Raw genomic sequence first — 21,134 nt, forward strand, 5'->3', positions numbered from 1 at the left:
TAAATTCATTATTGATTTAAATGACGACATTGATAGTGAAACAGAGAATATGGAAAAGAAATTATCAGAAGCTTTCGAAGAATGTTAGTGGGGTGTTTTTGAAGCAATTGATCGTATATATATATATATATATATATATATATATATATATATATATATATATATATATATATATATATATATATATATATATATATATATATATGTATATATATATATATATATATATATATATATATATATATATATATATATATATATATATAATCTAGAAAGGTTAATGCAGTCAAGCTGCTGGAAAATAATTCCATGAAAATCAAAAAATGCATTAATAAGTACTTTTTGATCAGTCCCATATTGATTTCAATTTAAAAGCCACCGGTAGACAGCTGTTTCAGCCTATTGGGCATCGTCAGTACCGGGCAGGTGGTCCTCAATTGAAGACAAAATGAGAAAAACCAAGAAAGTACTTGATAAAAATAGCTGCGTAAACGCAAATGAAACATAAGTGGAACCACCTATTGGTGTGACACCCAAGTCAACTTGCCAAGTTTTTATGTCAGTGTTGGTGGTTTGACCAATCAACCGACAACTGCGGTAGCAGAAATTTGGAAAGCTAACCTGAAATGCCATCGGAAAACGAATCCACATGTTTCTAGAAATTATATGAAATCTAGAAAGGTTAATGCAGTCAAGCTGCTGGAAAATAATTCCACGAAAATCAAAAAATAAATTAATAAGTACTTTTTGATCATTCCCATATTGATTTCAATTTAAGAGCCACCGGTAGACAGCTGTTTCAGCCTATTGGGCATCGTCAGTACCGGGCAGGCGGTCCTCGATTGAAGACAAAATGAGAAAAACCAAGAAAGTACTTGATAAAAATAGCTGCGTAAACGCAAATGAAACATAAGTGGAACCACCTATTGGTGAAATGCCATCGTTTTTCAGGTTAGCTTCCCAAATTTCTGCTACCGAAGTTGTCGGTTGATTGATCAAACCACCAACACTGACATAAAAACTTGACAAGTTGACTTGGGTGTCACACCAATAGGTGGTTCCACTTATGTTTCATTTGCGTTTACGCAGCTATTTTGATCAAGTACTTTCTTGGTTTTTCTCATTTTGTCTTCAATCGAGGACCGCCTGCCCGGTACTGACGATGCCCAATAGGCTGAAACAGCTGTCTGAACTGTTAGACCAGAACTATACAACGAGTCACAACCTATATGTTCTCTGTTGATATAAAAATTTCCTATTCTATTTCTAGTGGAGTGTGTATGAATACTACTTGTGTAGGTTAACTTGATCACTTGGCAACATATTGTGTTTGATTTTAAATATAAATATTAGCATATTCAGTGTTATCCTTTGTTTAGCAGACATAAGAGACAGTGTTTCCTTTATTTTCCTCGATCTTTGATTCATAATACTTTTTAGTTTCAATTCATATCTTTTTGGTAACGAAATTTACGACTTATTTTATATTCATCGCACTCACATTGTAGTTTGGTTTCCTTGGCTTTTTTATGAAGAAAATCGCGTTTTTTTAGATCTGCCATGATTTCGTCTGTAAACCACACTTTCAATTTGAAATTATTGGATTATGCTTCCTTTTGAATGGTGCATGTATGTCCAAGCATCTAATAATATTATTGATGAATGAATTGGATATTTCATTAATGTCAGTATTATCATTATTCCATAACGTATTCATTAGGGACAGTTGAAATTTAATTTCATCAAAGTATTTATAATCTCTCCTACTTATACTAGTGGAAGTTGAATTAGTATGAAAGACATTACCTAAGGGTATTAAAATATTAGAATGATCTGAAACACTTTGAAGATGAGATACTTAACATTCCGGGACTGGCGCGCGGATTCTCATTCCGCAGCCCCTCCCATTTGCCGTTTACAACTCACCCCTCTACTTCTCGAATCGGAGCGACTCAGTATTTTTCAAGCATCTTACTATTAGTGTGACACTAGAGTACAGAGGTTGAATGTTTTGTCGTTCTCAAGTTGCATATGATTGCGGAGGGACAGTCCGACTCCAGTTCCCAATCCAATTGTTGACCTGACTATTGGTATTTGTGTTTTCAACATATTCGAAGGTGAGTAACTATTTTCATGTATTTTATTGCATATGTAACTGTTATTTAGTGATTTATTGAGTACATAATGTGTAATTTTCAGATGAGTTCATGTGAACGCGAGCAGAATAGACTAAATAAACTAATGTTAGAATGCTTTGCCATTGACTAGCAAGAGGAAGATTTTGATGATGGAGATGATGAGGATGATCAAGAAGACATATTGGAAACTCAAGAATCAAATTCAGATACAGAGCAGGACATTTCCGATATTGAAATTGAGAAAGAAGTTTCAGTAGGGCCAGTTTTCATTGGAAAAGATCGAACAAGTAAATGGTCAAAACATGTTCCCCATTCGAGAAGGACTCGGGCGAAAAACTTGATAACACAACTTCCAGGACCAAAAGCAGCTGTAAAACATTTGAAGTGTGCATCTGACATTTGGAAACACTTCTTTGATTTGCAAATGCTAGGGACGATTGTCAAGTATACGAATCAACACATTCAGAAGTATTCCGTAAATTATTCCCGCGAGAGAAATACAAAACAGGCAGACCTTGTTGAACTTCAGGCACTTATTAGTTTACTATATTTGGCAGGGGGGCTGGTCAGGCCGTCTCAATGTAAATGAATTATGGAACAATGATGGAACCGGTGTAGAACTATTCCGACTAACCATGTCCAAATTTAGATTTATGTTCTTGCTTCAGCATTTGCGATTTGATGACATAGATACTCGTGCGGATAGAAATCGAATAGATAAACTGGCACCAATAAGAAGTATTTTTGATTTTTTTCTCGAAAAATGTAAAACTGCATACACCCCATTTCAGAATGTGACAATTGATGAGAAATTGGAAGCATTCCGTGGAAGATGTTGTTTCCGACAATACATTCCGAGTAAGCCAAATCGATACGGTCTCAAAGTATTTGCTCTCGTTGACTGTAGAACCTATTATTCTGTGAACTTGGAAGTATATGTTGGAACACAACCAGACGGTCCCTATGCTTGTGACAATTCTGCATCTGCTTTGGTACAAAGACTGGTAAGAGTCAATAAGAGATTCAAAACAGAATGTAACTTGTGATAACTGGTTCACTACTATCCCACTAATATCTACATTACTAAATGATTACAAACTGACATACTTGGGCACCATACGGAAAAATAGGCGGGAGTTACCTCTAGAATTTTCGAATCCAACGACAAGGCCATTAGGATCAAGTATGTTTGCTTATAATAGTTGCATAACATTGGTATCGTATATCCCTAAAAAAAAAAATAATGTGCTACTAGTATCCAGTCTCCATCACGACGATAAAATTGACCAAGAAACAGGCAAGCCGGAAATGATAATGGATTATAACGATACTAAAGGAGGGGTGGGTACGTTAGACAAGATGTGCGCGGCGTAAGATTGCAGTAGAAACACACGAAGATGGCCAATGGTTATTTTTTATTCCATGCTGAATATAGCTGGAGTCAATTCCATGGTGTTGGACAATCTACAAAATGTGGATAAAAATATGACACGGCGACAGTTTTTGCACTTGCTGTCTTCCGAGTTGGCCGACAATCATTTTCGATTTCGTGCAACTTTGACTTGTCTACCGCGAACTATAAAGTCCAGAATTAAAGAAATTATTGCCATAGATGATGCAGTTGTGCCTACTGTAAATCTGCCAAATACAAGAGGTAGGTCGCTACTGTCTCTGCGACAGGAAAAAAATCGACCTACGCGTTTTACGTGCATAGAATGCGGGAAGTTTTTCTGCCTTGAACATTTGAATTCTATATGTTTGGAATGTCACACAAGATAATTTCATCTAATTTTATGTTTGAGGAAGTTCATAATCTGTTATTATAGTAGATTTAATTTCTTTTAAGTTGCTAGTTTTGGATGTTGACGTTTTCGACTCTCTTTTCTATAATGATGTCAAAAAATGTTTCTGTTTTATTTCTCTGGTGCAAAATAAATGTATGATTATTTTTTTGTTGTTTTGATATAAATCAGCAAGAATATTTTCGATGTTTGTTACAATTACCCTGAATTCAGAATGGCGCACTCACAGTCCCAGGCCAGTCCCCGATTACCAAAAGTTCTCGCCAGTCCCGGAAGGTTAAAGTTTCAACAACTTGTTATTTATTTATGGTGTACTGTTTGGAACCTTTGGTGTAGTAATGAATATTACTGGAGTTTGTTCCCAACACCAAATCGTTATTTTTAATACCTCAACACGTGTTTCGATCACCAAGTGATCATCTTCAAGAGGAAGATAAAAGTCAGTGATCGAGGAAGATAAAACTGACTTTTATCTTCCTCTTGAAGATGATCACTTGGTGATCGAAACACGTGTTGAGGTATTAAAAATAACGATTTGGTGTTGGGAAAAAAAGACTCCAGTAATATTCAACTTGTTATTTGTTATGAAATAATCGATCAATGAGGACGAATCCTTGGTGATTCTGGTATAATCGTTAACTAATTGATACAGTTCCATGAATTTAATCAGTTCTTTGATTTTTCGAGTGTAAGTGTTCTCTGTGCCCTTAAGATTTAGATTGAAATTGCCCACTATAATAATATCACAATTACAACTTACCATCTCTTCTAGTTTTTCTTCTAAGAATGCTAAAAAATCGGCATGTGATGCTCCGGGAGAATGGTACACCACACACATTATGTATACTATATTATTTACAACAACCCTGATGGCCACAAACCAAACATTCATAAAAATAATATCTTTCAAAATTAGTTCAAATTTCAATCCACTTTTGATATATATGGCAACTTCTCCCGTATATCTGCTGGATGAATTACAAAGTACTAGCTCATATACATTTATGTTAATTTCATGAAGAGCTATATCATCCGTAATATGAGTTTCTGATAAACATACTAACAAAGGTGTATGCAACGAGATACAGTGCAACAAATTATCCAAGTTTTTTATAAGACTTTGTGCATTTGTATGGAAAATGTGCCAACTATGCTTATTTTTATCCTCAACCTGAGCGTTAACATCCACACTCTCACTTGCTATAGATCTGATTGTTCTGGAGTATCCATGGGAAAATTTTCCTGGTCACATGAAACATATATTAAATTTTTATTCGCAACTACATTCTAATTAAGATTTTCGACCATCTTAATAGATAATTCTTTTTTTGTTAAACATTTACCCTTACCATTATTTACATCTATAAAATTAACAAAATTGTTTGTACATTTATTCAACTTATATAGATATGCATTCAGTTTGTAATTGAATTTGTAAATTAATTTGTTATACGCATCACTCATACAGTAAGGAACTGATATAACATGCAAATTTGTATATAGACAGCTTTTGAGCTTACCATTCAATTTTCTAAAAAGTGGGTATTGTTTATTTCTAAATCTAAATGTTTTGCCAAATGGGTTAAGTGTGTGTATATATATATATATATATATATATATATATATATATATATATATATATATATATATATATATATATATATATATATATATATATATATATATATATATATATATGTATATAACTATCATATAGTTATTGTGATTCTTATTTAATCAGAAATAACTTGAATAACGTAATTAGTTTGCTACCTAACTATATTATTGAAGGGGAACCGTTGGAAGGTAGGTTGCACTATATTGTTTACTTGAACCATACCAAATATTGTTTGCAACTGCAACAGATATTAGTGGTATGTGTGTTAACTGTGAAGACAAAAGCTATAATCTCGAAGTCTCAGCAACAAGTTGGCCTACTAGCTTAGATTATGTTCTCTTCAATTGCAACTCTGGTTCTAAAGGCCTATGTTCTTATATTGTTTATATTGAATTTTTTGTAATGATTTTGAGAAAAGTTGACTGATCCAATTAAGTTGGGATGATGAGAAGACTTCTCCTGTTCTCCTACTCATTGTTTTTTTCAAATTTTCAGTTAATATTAAAGATTTTGAGAATGAATGATTATATTTCCCCAATAGGACTAGTGTATTTTTCTCAAGAACGTTTGATTCAACCAAAAGCAACTAGAATACTTTGAGTACAAATGAATAGGCTTTTCGAATAATTCCAAATATCATAAAAAAGTGACTCTTTCATTGGAATTTCATGTTCCTGTACATCACACTGACTTCATATTGCTTAAATCTACCACTGAAAAATTATAGGGCATAACCTTCGATCAAGATCTGAAGTTTTCATTTTCATAATTTTCTAAGGTATCTACAAAAAGTTGCATTTTGCTCTGGAACCAAGGACCAAGGAACTAAGTCCTGAAATTAATAACTACTGAAGAAAAATCATTTATGTTGTTTGATTTTTAGTGACTTGATATTTCTCATCACTAAAACAACCCTTTTGTCCTCTGGATAGGCAAGATCGGTTGTGATATCAGATAATAGTCAAGAAAAATAATTGAAGAGTAAATGAGGATATTTTAACAAAGTGTGGCCAGTAGAGCCTGCATCATATAGATTTTTTTTCACAATCAACTTTATTTGAAATTTAATTTTGTCATCAATTTCTGCTGCAATTGAGATGAAAAATTTGCAAGAATTCTGAAACGGTGTTATTTTCCTTTTTTTGTAAGATGAACCACTGTTTCAAAATGTACCTTGCGGTAACTTACATAGAACTTCTTTAATTTTGTCATTGCTTTATTTTAGATACAATTCCATATTGGATGTGTGTTTTTCTACAAAGTCAAAATATGGCTATTGAAATTCGGTTATATGTAGAGGAAAGTTTATTCATTTTGACACTGTGTAGGGTGACTTCAAAAAATCTGGGTTCAATTGTATCACTGGCTGCATGCAGCAGAGGTTGTGCAGTAAGCGCTTCTCGCCATAGGCGAGTGCTTGTTTCGGTTTCATTTTATGTCAGAGGTTCCAGTTCAATCTTTCATTTTTTGCATACATGATTCACATCATAAAATAATACCAAATATTTGATTCCTTAGGTGCCAGAACGTAATAAAATAGAAGGAAAAATACATCTGAAAATTTTGGTAGAAGGAATAACCTTGTCGAAGTTTTAATTTATCCTAGTCAATTTGCGGTTAACACTTCTGGGCCCACAACCTGTTAGCAGATATTACTTCTCAACTCCAAATAACTACTTTTCAGTTTCAGGTGAACTAGTAGACGAAACGTTTGGTACTTCAGTTTCCATTTGACCGTGATCTACCAGCCTATTCATTTATTTATTCTGATATCACTGAAAAGCGTCCATTGTATATGAAGTGAACAGATGGATGCTTATAGGATTTGTCAACATTCTAAAACTAGTAAAAAGGGACTCACGCAAAAAGAGATATACACATACACAATGAAAAGTGAAATATATTAAAAGAAGGAATACATGTTTTGATGACATTTACCCTAGTACAGTGTATAAATAAAATAAAAAATTTCAAAATTGCAATAAAATCAAATCAAGCATTAAGAACCACAGTGAAATTCCCAATACCAATTCTTTAATGCCTTGATGTCTTTATCGAAGCAATAGACTACACAAAAATGATTTCTAGTTTTTTATTATCTGTTTTTCTGTTTGTGCGCACTAATTTCGAAAACGGTTTAACCAATTTGGGAGTGGTTTTCACAAATGTGTTGTGGTGAGCTTGACTTAATATTATTTTATTTAATATTTCTTTGATTTATTTCAGTCCGTTCATAAATAAAAGTTATGTCAATTAAGAAATCATGTCAAACATTGGTTGTAAAAATACTATGAAAATTCTCTCGAGTTGATTTGACTGAAACTTTGGTTAGCTATACTTATAGTTTTTGAAATGATAGTCTTATAAATTGAAGTTAGGCAGATAAATAAAAACGTTTTGCTGTTAGAAAATATGGGAAAACTCATTTATGTTTTACAAAAATATATAGAACCATAACAAGGTTATAAAAAAAGGAATATTTTGTTAAAACATTCGCACCCTCTAATTCAAAACCTAAAGAAACGTACAGTACAAAACTACCATTTATAAAATTTTCAGTATTCTATTAAAACTGGATTTTTTTGTGCATTCAGCATATAAAAATACCATTCCAACTTGAACTCTATTTTTGGTTGAAATGGTTTGTAAGCTTGAAAATGAATTAGTCATTTCATTCGATGTGAATGAGAAATATTTTCAATGTAAAATGTATTCCTCAAACCCATTTTAATCAGTATTTAGAACTATCCATATTTTTCAGGTTGTATTCATTTCTGCTAGGGTTCATCCAGGCGAAACACCCTCATCTTTTGTTTTTAATGGTTTGTTGAGTTTGTTATTAACCAGAGATGATTTGGTAGCACAGAACTTACGTAAATTATATGTATTCAAAATGATTCCTTTTCTAAATCCTGATGGCGTTGCTAAAGGCCACTACAGAACCGATAGTAGAGGTGTGAATCTCAATAGAGTTTACCTGAACCCTAGCTTGACAGAGCACCCGTCAATTTATGCTGCTAGAGCTTTAATAAGGTGAGAAATCCATAACGTACTGCAAACATGTGCTATATACATATAAATCTCTTTGGTAGATTTTATCACTTTGGTTTTGAAAAAGAAGACGTTGTTCCCAAATGCAACAGTTGCAAAGCAGAAAGAACTAAAATGGATGGCAAGTTCACTGAAGCTGATGATGTTAGGCAGAATGAAACCATTAGTAACAAAATATCTCAAATCACGTTAGAAACAGGAGATAGCCCATCTACATCTTGGTGTACTAAATGTAAGACTAATATCCTTAAATTGGAAGATACCATGCCGGGCATTTCTACCATCATACCAACATTCAACTTGAACTCAACTGTAGGTAGGATCTATGAAATTGAATATTTGTTGATATTTGAAACGTTGACTTTTTTCTCCAGTTGCATTTGTGAACTATTTTCACAATTTCAGAACGTTTTTTCATATCTTTCAAAATGCCATTTATAGAACTTGTTATAATTTATCGCCTTTTATACTGATTAGGAATGTGATACAAAGTCAGTAACATAATTGAATCTTGGAAATATCAACTAGTAAATACGTGACAGTTTTGAAAACAATACTTTAATTTGTTGAATTATACTGTTTAAATTCGATAATTTTCTTGATGTTTCTAGATTCAAAATGAACATCTTGAATAATTCTACTGAAATATAAAAATCCATGTACTTGAGAATAATGACAATTTTGAAAGACTATAATAATACTAATAAAATTTATTAATCATCAAGAACACAAAGTTCATTGACAGATCAAAATATGAAATGAAAAATACAAAAAAATTAAGCCAACAATAACGATTAACAAATCGCGGGTCGAGAGACAGCATTTTTGTTCTGACGAGGGAAAAGTGTTTCCGATAGAAATCACCCATCTATTAACAGAAGCTTCACTGTATTGTGGAAAACTTTATCGCTATTCATCGGTTTGATTTCATTAGGTAATGGAGGGATAACAATATAAAAGTAAATACAGTGATTGAAATCTATAGAAAAAAAATCCTTAAAATCTGTTTTTCCGTTAACCAGCTGCTACTCCCTCATGAACGACAATCCACAGAAGTCGAAACTTAACGAGGTCTTTCATTTTACCGTGCGATTGCTAGAACGGGATGAACGACACAGTGAAAATCCACCGTCCATCCATCGGACTCGAACCATTGTTTTACATGGCAATCGATTGAATAATCATAATAAACCACTCAAACTAACCAACCAGCTACCGTCCAATATGTATGAAAATTGCAGTACTCATTGTGACACTCGAAGATGCTATTGTATAGCAAAATACGTGTCACGGTTTTGTAAACTTTCAAGTAGAAATCTCACATTATAGTGTGTTTTTTAATACATTAAATCCAGGAAACTCCGGCACTGTTGTGTTTCGATCGATTTTTTGCATCAGAATTATTGCAACATTTTTGTAACTATTTTGCTTCAGGCGATATATGGACGTACAAAATTACGCCCAGAAGAATATGACGAACATCCAACAGGGAACCTGTACAAACTAGTACAGGAAACGAGACTGATGTTATGAGAAGATGGGAGAATAAACGCAATAAGCCCAAGAGGCTGCAGTGTTTTCTAGAGACTTGGACTAAATGGACAAGTCAGACAGCTCCCAAGGTACAACAAAAAAAAACTTCAACCATTATTCAAATGTCTATCGCCTTATTAGATCACTCTGCACTGCTCTGTCCGCGAAACTTGACTATCTCGACATGCTCGTGAATAGCGTTTATAAGCGGCAAACGAACTATCCCGAAACCAGTGGAGAATTCCTCAGAAATCCATCGAAGCTGGTAGAATATTTGTCGGAATTCAATCGAACCGGTGCGAACATTCAACAACCGCGAAACGTCAGCCAGGCTGGGCGCCGTCTAGGAAACGTCACAATTGTTTTATGGCTACCAGTGGCGGCCGGCGTTATTTTCTTCAGAGCGTGTTTTACAACAGTACTTTATTCAGAACGGTATGATAGCTCTAGAATCTTTATTTCATTACAGATATAATTTTTCAAGAATTCATACAGTGTACTTGTGTTACCATTGATCAACAAAATAAACAATTCTGAATCAATTATTTGATTGCACAACTGTAAACAATTATTTCTCTCATTAATCATAAAAGTCTGTAAAATGTAAATGTACACTTATTTGAGTAAGATTCATTGTAGAATTTTCCCAATTCACAGTTTATAAAACAATAAAACGTATTTCACTGTGCTAATATAGCTTCTTCAAGAGTGTTCTATACTCGATATGTGTTGCCGTTCAACTGTTTAATGAAAATTTCACACTAAAGTGTTAGTTACAAATATTATCATGGATTTCCATCAAGGATTGGGCAATTTCATTTCATATCTTGTTATACATGAAATTAAAATGAATTCTAAAACACTCCCTTAACACATACAAACGATAATAATTATTTCATTCAATAATGATAATAATATCAGTTTATTTGTATATGATCAATACCTAAAAAAACAAGTCATAAAATATAATGGAAAAAAAGGTTGAAAAGATAAAAACTACATAATACTTACATTACCTAATGAGAGTCTCTAATACTCAAATACAATATGCTAAGCTCTCATATTTTATTTAAACTTTTCACGTAACTCTAGATGAACCACTAAGAGGTTATAATTATATAAGTTCAATGACAAGACTGGTAATTCAATCCCAAATAAGTTTCAACACTACTTGGTAACAGACACTAATGCCTTTTCTTTCCTTTAGGGCACAATTTTTGTAGAAACTGTGGGGCAAAATTGAAATATACGGAGAGTAAAGAAGAAGTTAAATTTGAAAAAATCGTCGGTGATCATGGTGACGTGAATTCAAATGATTCTGGCCTCTTCATGTACATGGATCTTCATGGGCACGCATCCAAAAAGGGAATATTTTTGTATGGTAATCATTTTGAGGATATAGAGAGGAATGTTGAGTGTATGTTATTACCAAAACTCATGAGTATCAATAATCATAACTTTCATTTCAACGCTTGCAATTTTACTGAAAGGAATATGTATCTGAGGTAAGAAATAGCCAAAAATTGTTTTTTGTTATTGCTGTTTATCTCCTACCAAGAAAGCACTTAAGGCAAAAATCTTTAAAAAAGCAATTGCAATTAATTATCTATTACTTACGAACACGTGAAAGTAGCATTGCACAAAGTAATTTTTTTATTATTAGTTTATTTTACCCTGGAGAATCTCGAATTCACTCTTGTTACACTTTATTATTGTGAATTCCATGAACACTGACTCTGGCTAAAAAGTGACCATTTATAACAAAAAAAAACATGAAGATTTTACTATTGGGCAATTTTCAAAGTAATATTCATCAATGTGATTCTTTTATTTTATACTATTCTATTATTTACTCTTCACTGTATTAACAATCCTTATATTTATAGTCTATTTCAAAAGAGTGTAGAGTAATAAAATCTCATTAAGTATTCAAAAGCGCTACAGGGTGATCCGTCAATAAATTCTGTCACTTCCCTAGTCCGCATTGCAAAATTATGTCGTTTCATAAAGAGCAGGTAGGTATCACCCTGTTTTAAGGGATTTGTCCATTGTTATCGACGGATAAATACTGAGCCAGAGGCGCGCTAGTGGGATAATTGCCAAAAGAATATGCATTCATAAAAATTATATTAAAGGAAATAAAAATTTAATACAGCAGAACAGTGTTATTAAAAAAATATAAAATGTAACAATAAAATATATACGAACCGAAATCGGGAAATACTCACAAACACACACGAACGAACTTTATGTATTGAAACACTTGTGGGGACTTTAAATCAATTTATTCACAAAAACGACAAGAACTTTACTGGATACGTTATTACAATTTGACACTTGAACAATACTAAAACTGTGAACTTCCCTTAACGTTCAACAACACTCTATTTATACCCTAATTGAATGTTCTAGAGATTACTAGGTACAATTTTCGAGAACCTTCCGAGAAAATAATTATTCAGACTACCCTTAATTCTAAACCCTAACCTAAGCAAAAGTGTCACTGTCACTGATACACTGGTCTCTGTCCAGATTGCTTATCCCGCTACAGTATATTTACAATTCAATTAAATTATTCTACATCAGTATAGTCTTCATCCGAACAACTGTCATCATCCCCTGGTGTTATAATTATAGGGTCAACCACCTGATCGACCAAGTTGTCCAGTTCCCACATTTTATCTTCCTCTTTTAAAACATGCTGGATTGCTTTTTGCCAGTTTTCTGATGTGATTTCCATAATGGCTTGATCAAACAATACCTTGACATCTTTCATTTTAAATGTGATATTGTGCCTTGCAACATATCCTTTAACTTGTGCCCATATAAGTTCTATAGGATTTAATTCGCAATGATATGGCGGTAGGCGCAGCACAGTTACTTTATACTTTTCTGCTACATCTTCTACGGCATATTTCATGAAGCGAGATTTATGTTGTTTTACTATGGCTAGTAGTTCCTTCTTTACTGAATTCGTCTCAAACTGAATACCTTTATTTGACAGCCAGTTAATAATTTCTTGCTTTCTCCAAGCTGAAGTTGGTACCTTCTCTAAGCGCCTTGAATGGTAGCTTGCATTATCCATAACCACGACCGAATCAGCTGAAAGAAATTTTAACATTTCCCCGAAGTAGTCTTCGAAGACATCCGAATTCATGTCCTCATGATAATCTCCCGTCCGGCACGACTCAAAGCTTAACAAACCTTCTTTTAAAAATCCGTCTTCGCTTCCAATGTGAGCAATTATAAGCCTCTTCCCTTTTCCCGAAGGCACTTTAATACCCGTCGAAAGGCCTTCTATGAAAGCTTGGCGAGAACTTGTTATATTTTTATCTTGCCACATTTCTTTGACTATATAACCTTCGTTTATCCACGTCTCATCAAGATAAAAAATTTTCTTTTGCTCTCTGCGGTACTGCTTTATAGTTGTCAAATATTTTCGTCTCCAGCAAACAATTTCATCACTTTCCAGTAATAGTGCCTTTCGATTGTGCTTTTCCCAGGCAAAATTCATACTTTTTAAAGTTTTCCATAAAAGTTTTCTGGATATCAAAGGAATATCGTTATCTTGGCTTATCTCGATAAATATTTTTTCAAGAGTGGGTATTTCCTTTTTAAAATAAAACGAATGAACTTTTCTTCGAATGTCACATTTGGTGTCTTCATCTAAGATTTTTATTGGTCTTCCTGATTTTCTCTTGCATGGACTTACCTGGCCTGATATCTTTCTTTCTCGCAATAATTTAAAAATCGGGCACATCGCTCAACACTTTCTTGCACAGACAAACTAGGGTGATCGTGTTTTATGCAATCATATACATTTAAAATTATAACTTTTTCGCAAACAGATAGCGGAGAATTTTTTACACTTCTTTTCTTTGGAGTAAATGTCCCCATTTTATAACTTTTTCACTATATATATCACGTTTAATTGGTGTAGTAACAATTACTATTATAACTCGAATGTTCAAGACACCATTACAATATATTTAAACCCTTTTTCTTAATTACCTTATTTAATAGGTATTGCATGATTGGTGGGCAGGGTCAAAAAGGGATTATTATAATGACATGGCACCTCGGAACTGAGTGTTAACCCTTTTTTGAGAAATCATGCTCAAGTATATGAACCCAAATTGCATATTAAATAAGTTTACAAGAACCACTAAAATTAATCTTAATCTTTTTTAAAGAAATTTTACTTACCTAAATACATGTAGGTACTTAGTTTTAGACCAAATTACTTCCCAAAAATGGCCTTTTATTATTATCTATGTCTGTAATTTTTAATTTACTTTAATTATTAAGTTTAATAATCCTAAGATTTGCCTACGCCCATGGACGACAACGAAATTCAGGCAAATTTTATGACACTTCATGATTTATTACTCTACACTCTTTTGAAATAGACTATAGATACTGACAATTCCCATGCACGTAAATGTCAATCAGAAATAAATATTTTTTATAAGAATATCTTTATGAGTATAAACTATTTTTTTCTGAATAAAAATTATGTATGTGAATATTGATTTTATCAAAACATAAAAATCTTCTCAGAGTAGTTGAATTCACATCATTGTATGGGGGAACCAGAACTACCCTTTGTAACGAAGTATTCCTGTACACTGTCTACCAAAATCACTCACTTTCACCACTTTCTGAGCTCGGATCTCATCATTCACTATGGCAGTTGATGGCTGGATTTTGAATTGTAACATTAAAATAAACTCCCCTAAAAATATACACACACGTTGGTAGAGCAACAATCATAGAAATAATTAAGAAAACAAAAAAAAACTTCACAAAGAGAATTATAAAAAGTCGTCAGATCAGTATAGATTAGGTCCAAAGTAAGTGGGTCTATCTAACCCTACACTGTCACCTGTGAGTGTTCATTGTGGCTAACACTGATTTAAACTCCACCGAGGTCAGCTTCTTAAGAATGCTGATCAATCTATTTGCTGAATTTGCTGACAGACACAAAGTATGTGCTCTGCTGTCTCATTATCTTCCAAAAAAAAAGACGGTATGCCGGATCTTCCCAACAGTCTTAGTCATTTATCATTCCAGAGATGACCTATACCTTCATGCCTACAAGGTTCACAGATAATGCTGAAAGGTTCTTTGAATAACTATATTATATGTAGAGCAATGCTATTATTACGTTCTCTGAATTCTCTTTGTGGGTGAATATAAATCATTTTCTTCAATCAATCATTAATTGGATTTTATCGTCAAGGTCAACTTGTTTTTCAGAAATAGAAAATATTCTTGAAATTCATCTTCCACCTTACCTCTTGTAACATCGTATCTCTTGTAACATGACATCTCTTTAAACATCAATCCTGGGGATGAAAAAACCTTCCCGAAAGTAGTTGTTTTAGGAGGGCTTTTTCTTCCAGTTTGTATCAAAAAGTACCTTCTATGTATGATCTACACATCTTTGTAAAGGATTGATTTCCTCCTTTCTTTGAAAGTTTACTACAATTTTCGTATAAAGATGAAGAAGTAGAAAGTCAATTTTCATATAAAGAGCTTTTTTATTCTCAAAAACTAATTTCTCATACAAAAATTACCCATTTCAATTTAATGTAGGCAAAGTTCCGGGAATTGGGATTTTTTATTGTAAATTTCCTCCTCTTTCAGAATCTTTTATTTTCTTCTCTTAAGTTTTGATAGTTTTTAGGTTGACTACGAAAAAATTGATGACTTCTACTTCCATCTTGATTTGATAATAACAAATGCAATTTTTTGTGTTTTGTAAAATTATTAAAACATTTCTACATGACATTACGAATCCAATGAGCTATGACTCATAGGAATGTCATTTCTGTTGAATACGAATTTAAAACTTATGAACTAAATTATATACCCTTTAGAAGCTATTGGAAAAAATATTATATTTTTGGGTTTTCCGTTTTAAAGGCATAACCTTTTTTACTGATACCATTATTGCTATCTGGGAAACGGTAGGTCGTACAAGGACGGTTAAATGGAATAAAAGTTACCTTTTTAGGGATGCAACACAATGGTATTTTCAGATCCATAAAATCATCAACGGTTTGTGAGAAATTTGCAAAAAACTGAAAATGACAAATTTAATTTTTTTGCTCTACCGCCTCCATTTTCAACAATATCAAAAAACGACAAAGAAACTTTTTGCTTTATTTCATGTGCTTTATAATCTGGGTGAACTCATTTTTCAATGCAACGTTTCGTTCAGTTGAATTCCATCATCAATGTGCATTTTTCAAATACGGACCTGTATATTTTTTATACATTTTCGTAGTCTTTATAATTACAAATTCGCGGATATATCACAACATCTATATTTCCCGACGTTTCTTCCCGAAACCACATCATCACTATAATTTTTTATTAAGTGTTCCAATTTCTGAATGTTACTGAAATCAAGAGTTCTGTCGATAAGGTCGTTCATTGAGATTATAAATATTTGTATTCACTGAAATCCAACTAAATTTCTGTCAGGGTCATCATTCATAATATTCAAATGTCTTTTGAAAATATGTAGCTACCCAAAAATTTCTGTTTAGAAAATGAGGATATCAACAAGAATTAACTAATAAAAATACTGTATTAAAAAAGTCATAGATGATTTTCAAGAGAAACATGATAAGCGATAATTTCTTTTTTTGAGGTAAGCCATGAAATACATGAATGTGAATAATGTCATGTTAATTGTCACACACAAAATAAAAGTTATTCAAATCGTTGAGCGATTTTAAGGGAGAAACATGAATTTTTCCAATGACAAAAAAGTGGATAAGCTTTTTGTATATTCGAAATGTTTGAGGAATGCTACCAAATCTCTGGCAATGTATCAGGAACTTTATCCTGAACGACGACAACCTAATCATAGATATTTTCAACGAATCGAAAATACTTTACAGAATTATGGATCTTTTGAAAAACCCTCCGAAAGAAGATGTACGGTTACTGAATGTGGTGGCGATAATGAAATCGGCGTTTTAGGTGAGTTCAAAGAAGATTCACAATAATGATAAAGTGACATTAATCTGATTTAGGATTTATGGAAATTAAAAAAAATTGAGAACAAGGAAGTATCTCTGAGGGAGATTGCTCATAATTCAGCCATATCCACTACGTTTGTACGGAAAATTTTGAAGAAAAATAAATTCAAGCCTTATCGAGGCAGGAAAGTTCATCATTTGCGTTAAACGGACTTCAACAGGAGAAAAGTTTTTTGTAGATGGCTCATTAGAAAATTTCGCCAAGATAATGAAATTGGTAAAAAAAAAATGTGGTGTGATGAAAGTACATTTACCAATAACGGACGGTTCAACAGAAATATACATTATTATTGGCGACAAGAAAATTAATATTTACATAGAGTTACCAATTTTCAAGAGAGATATGGTGTTAACGTATGGCTTAGTGTTCTTGATAATAAAATTATTGGCCCCCACTTTTTTGAAACATCTCTGACCGGAGAATTATACTTGGATTTCTTATCAGGGACTCTAATTGAGTTATTAGAAGATTTACTACTGAGCCTCATAAGAAAATATGAGTATTTCCAATACAACGGAGCTTCACCACATCACAGGAGAATCTGCAAAGATTTCCTCAATACAACTATGCCAGGAAGGTGTATAGGAAATAATGGTCCTATTAAATGGCCACCCCGTTCACCGGACCTTTCTCTTCTAGATTTTTCGTTGTGGGGCTTCATAAAAGATCAAGTATTCAGAACAAATTTTGAAAAAATTGAAGAATTGAAAGATTCAATAAGGAGTGCTTGCATCGCTATCACTCCACAGATGTTAGAGAACTGTCACAAGCCCACTATTTCTAGAGCAAGTATTTGTTTAAGAAATGATGGAAGACAATTTGAACATTTGATGCGATGTCGCGTGAGACGGTAACTTAAAAAATGTAATGTGAGACATTCCGTTATGGTGTTCATTTTATATCATTTATTATTTCGTTACATTTTCTTTCGCAACTGTTTTTTTTTTCAATGTGATGTATTAACGATACTGTTAACTATGTGTTACAACAATAGTTTGATATCTGATTTCTCATTGAATAAAAAAAGTTAAATGATAGAATATTGATGATGTGGTTTCGGGAAGAAACGTCGTGAAATACATTTGTTGTGATATGTCAACGAATTTGTAATTATAATGACTACGAAAATGTATAAAAAATATACAGGTCCGTATTTAAAAAACATATATTGATGATGGAATTCAATGAACGAAACGTTGCATTGAAAAATGAGTTCAACCAGATTATAAAGCACATGTAATAAAGCCAAAAAAAGTTTCTTTGTCATTTTTTGATATTATTGAAAATGGAGGCGGTAGAGCAAAAAAATAAAATCTATTGTACGGTGATAATTCATTTACTTCATATTTTTTTCACTCTTTTCTTATTTCTCGTACCACCCTGTACATGCAAGTGGTTGCATTCCAGAACACTTGAACCTCTCACGGTTCATCCCTCTCGAGAGAGCGTTGATCGGTTCAATGTATATTAGTAAGTTTTAGTTCCTTCGTAAACAGCAATAGTTAAACATCTGTTTGTTCTCTTTCATATTCACGCATTGTAAAAATATTCCAATACCTGCTATCGAAGTAAATAGTTAAAAGTTGAAGTAGTGTTTTATTAACAAGGTTAACGCTACAAAATTCAGTTTGATCACACAAACAAAATTTCAACGAACTTTGAAGTCATAATTTATAAGTGAAGGTGTTCGTAAAAGGGCACTAGGAAGCGGTAAAAGTGTGTATCGCGTACCTATCGGTGAATCGGAACCAAGAGAGCATCTACAGCGTGGGAATCAAACGGGTGGAGGGAGCTGGCGCGTAGTTTAGACAAGTGGCCACATAATCAACGACAGCAGAACTCCTCGTGCATCGGCAAATGCATGGGCGGCGTACTCGTAAGGGAAATCAACAACCACAAATATAACAAGTAGAAATATATCTACACAAACGGCAGAAAGGGAGATTCAGTGAGTACATTTATCCTTTATCTTTCCAAAACATTACAAGATGGTATAGAAAAACTTGATGGGTCTAATGAACAGCAGGAAGAAAGGTACATTTTTGAAGAAACATATTTTAGAATTATTTCTCAAGCGGAAAGCATTAATTCAAATTCGGTACGAGATAACACCAATACAGGGGGTGTTCAAAACATTGTACAGGGAGGTCAACCGGTAGACAAAAATTTAAAATTACCAACGATGGAAATTCCTTCATTTCACGGTCCGTATAAGGAATGGATGGAATTTCACGACACATTAAATGTCTTAATTCACACTAAAACAGGGCTAACTGGCATACAAAAATTTTATTATGTAAAAAATGCTTTAAAGGGTGAGGCAGCAGAAGTGGTTCGGGCTCTAGAAGTTTAGAAACAAAATTATTTAGAAGCATGGAAATTGTTGAAAGGTCGTTTCGAGAATAAAATCTTATAGCTTTAAGTCATATAGACTCTTTGTACAATTTTCCACAAATAAACAAAGAATCTTTTTCACAATTGAGAAAACTATTAGATGTAACAATCAGAGATATCAGATCTTTGAAATCGTTAGATCAGCCAATTGATACATGGGACACACTCTTGATTTACATATTAGAAAACAAACTAGATCCAATTCCAAAAAGGGAATGGCAAAAAAGTGGTTCAAATAACAAATTTTCCACAATGGCAGAGTTTCAAGAGTTTTTACAAAAGAAATGTCAACTCTTAGAGTCTATTGATTCTGGGAAATCCATTAATAAGTCGGGCGACTTGAAGGGGAAACTAGATCGGCAAAATGCATCTAGGTCTTTTGTCACGGTAGCCAAGCCATGTTCGGTTTGCAATAATAACCATTTTTTGGTCGCATGCAAAAAATTCTAGAGGTTATCTTTATCAGCTTAAAGGGATGAGGTCAAAAGGGAAAGTGCCTGTTGGAATTGTTTGAAGTATGGTCATAAGGTAGAGAGCTGTTCAATGAGCGGTTGTAAACTGTGTGGGGGAGCAAGACAAACGAGTTCGGGAAAGTTCGTTACATACTTCGGAAGGATCATAAGCAAGTTCATCTCATTCGGATGGATCCCAGTCATCCGAGATCCAAAACACATTGCAGAATTATCAATGCACGGTTATCAAAACACCAAGGGATGTTTTATTGTCAACAGCATTGGTATATATTGTTGACAATTCAGGCAATTTTCAGGAGTGCAGAACTCTCCTGGATTTGAGATTTCAATCCAACTTTATGTCACTAGATCTCTGAGAAAAGTTGCGGCTTACAACACAAAAAATTTTTGTTCCAGTAGTAGGCATCAGTCAGGGAATAACAAATATCACACGTTCAGTAAACGCGGTTATTCATTCCAAATCAAACAACTTCAAGTTCAATTCTACATTTCTTATTGTTGATAAAATTTCGGAGAATTTGCCTTCCATAAATATCGAGTCTAGTTTTAAAATTCCAGATAACATCACTTTGGCAGACTTGACATTTGGTAAAAGCATTAAGGTTGATCTTTTGTTAGGAGCAGCAGTTGTTTGGGATTTATTATGCGTAGGGCAGGTCAAATTAGGAAGGAATCAACTTGTAATTCAGAAAACCAAATTGGGTTAGGTCATAGCCGGTCCCATTATGGGTTCACCAGAAATGAAAAATGGTACCGTAGTATGCAATCTTTCGTCAAACATGCATATACAGGAGCAGCTTGAAAACTTCTGGGAGGTGGAAGAATGTCCTCGGATCAAACCTTTTTCAAAGGAAGAGATGGAGTGTGAAATAATATTTCACGAAACAATAACACGGGATGAAAATGGAAGGTTTACGGTCGCTTTACCGTTAAAGGATAATATTTCCGATTTAGGCGACTCGGTAAAAAGGTTTCAACAGCTTGAAAGAAGGTTAGATAAAGACATATGAATGAAGGAGCAGTATCATGGATTTCTCAAGGAGTACAGTGATCTTGAGCACATGACTAA

General features: G+C 33.3%; 1 protein-coding gene across 1 annotated transcript in view; it reads left to right on the forward strand.

Moving 5' to 3' along the window:
- LOC111507920 (cytosolic carboxypeptidase-like protein 5) overlaps nucleotides 1-21,134 on the forward strand; it is a 49,791-nt gene that overhangs the window by 15,464 nt on the left and 13,193 nt on the right. Inside the window, 3 exon segments of the mRNA XM_074174620.1 lie at nucleotides 8,320-8,591; nucleotides 8,651-8,925; nucleotides 11,350-11,647. Coding sequence (XP_074030721.1) covers nucleotides 8,320-8,591; nucleotides 8,651-8,925; nucleotides 11,350-11,647 — 845 coding nt within the window.

The sequence above is a fragment of the Leptinotarsa decemlineata genome, unplaced genomic scaffold (assembly GCF_025532065.1).
Source record: "Leptinotarsa decemlineata unplaced genomic scaffold, Ldec_3_MD MMD2_tig00000690_RagTag_RagTag, whole genome shotgun sequence".
Classification (NCBI taxonomy): Eukaryota; Metazoa; Arthropoda; class Insecta; order Coleoptera; family Chrysomelidae; genus Leptinotarsa; species Leptinotarsa decemlineata.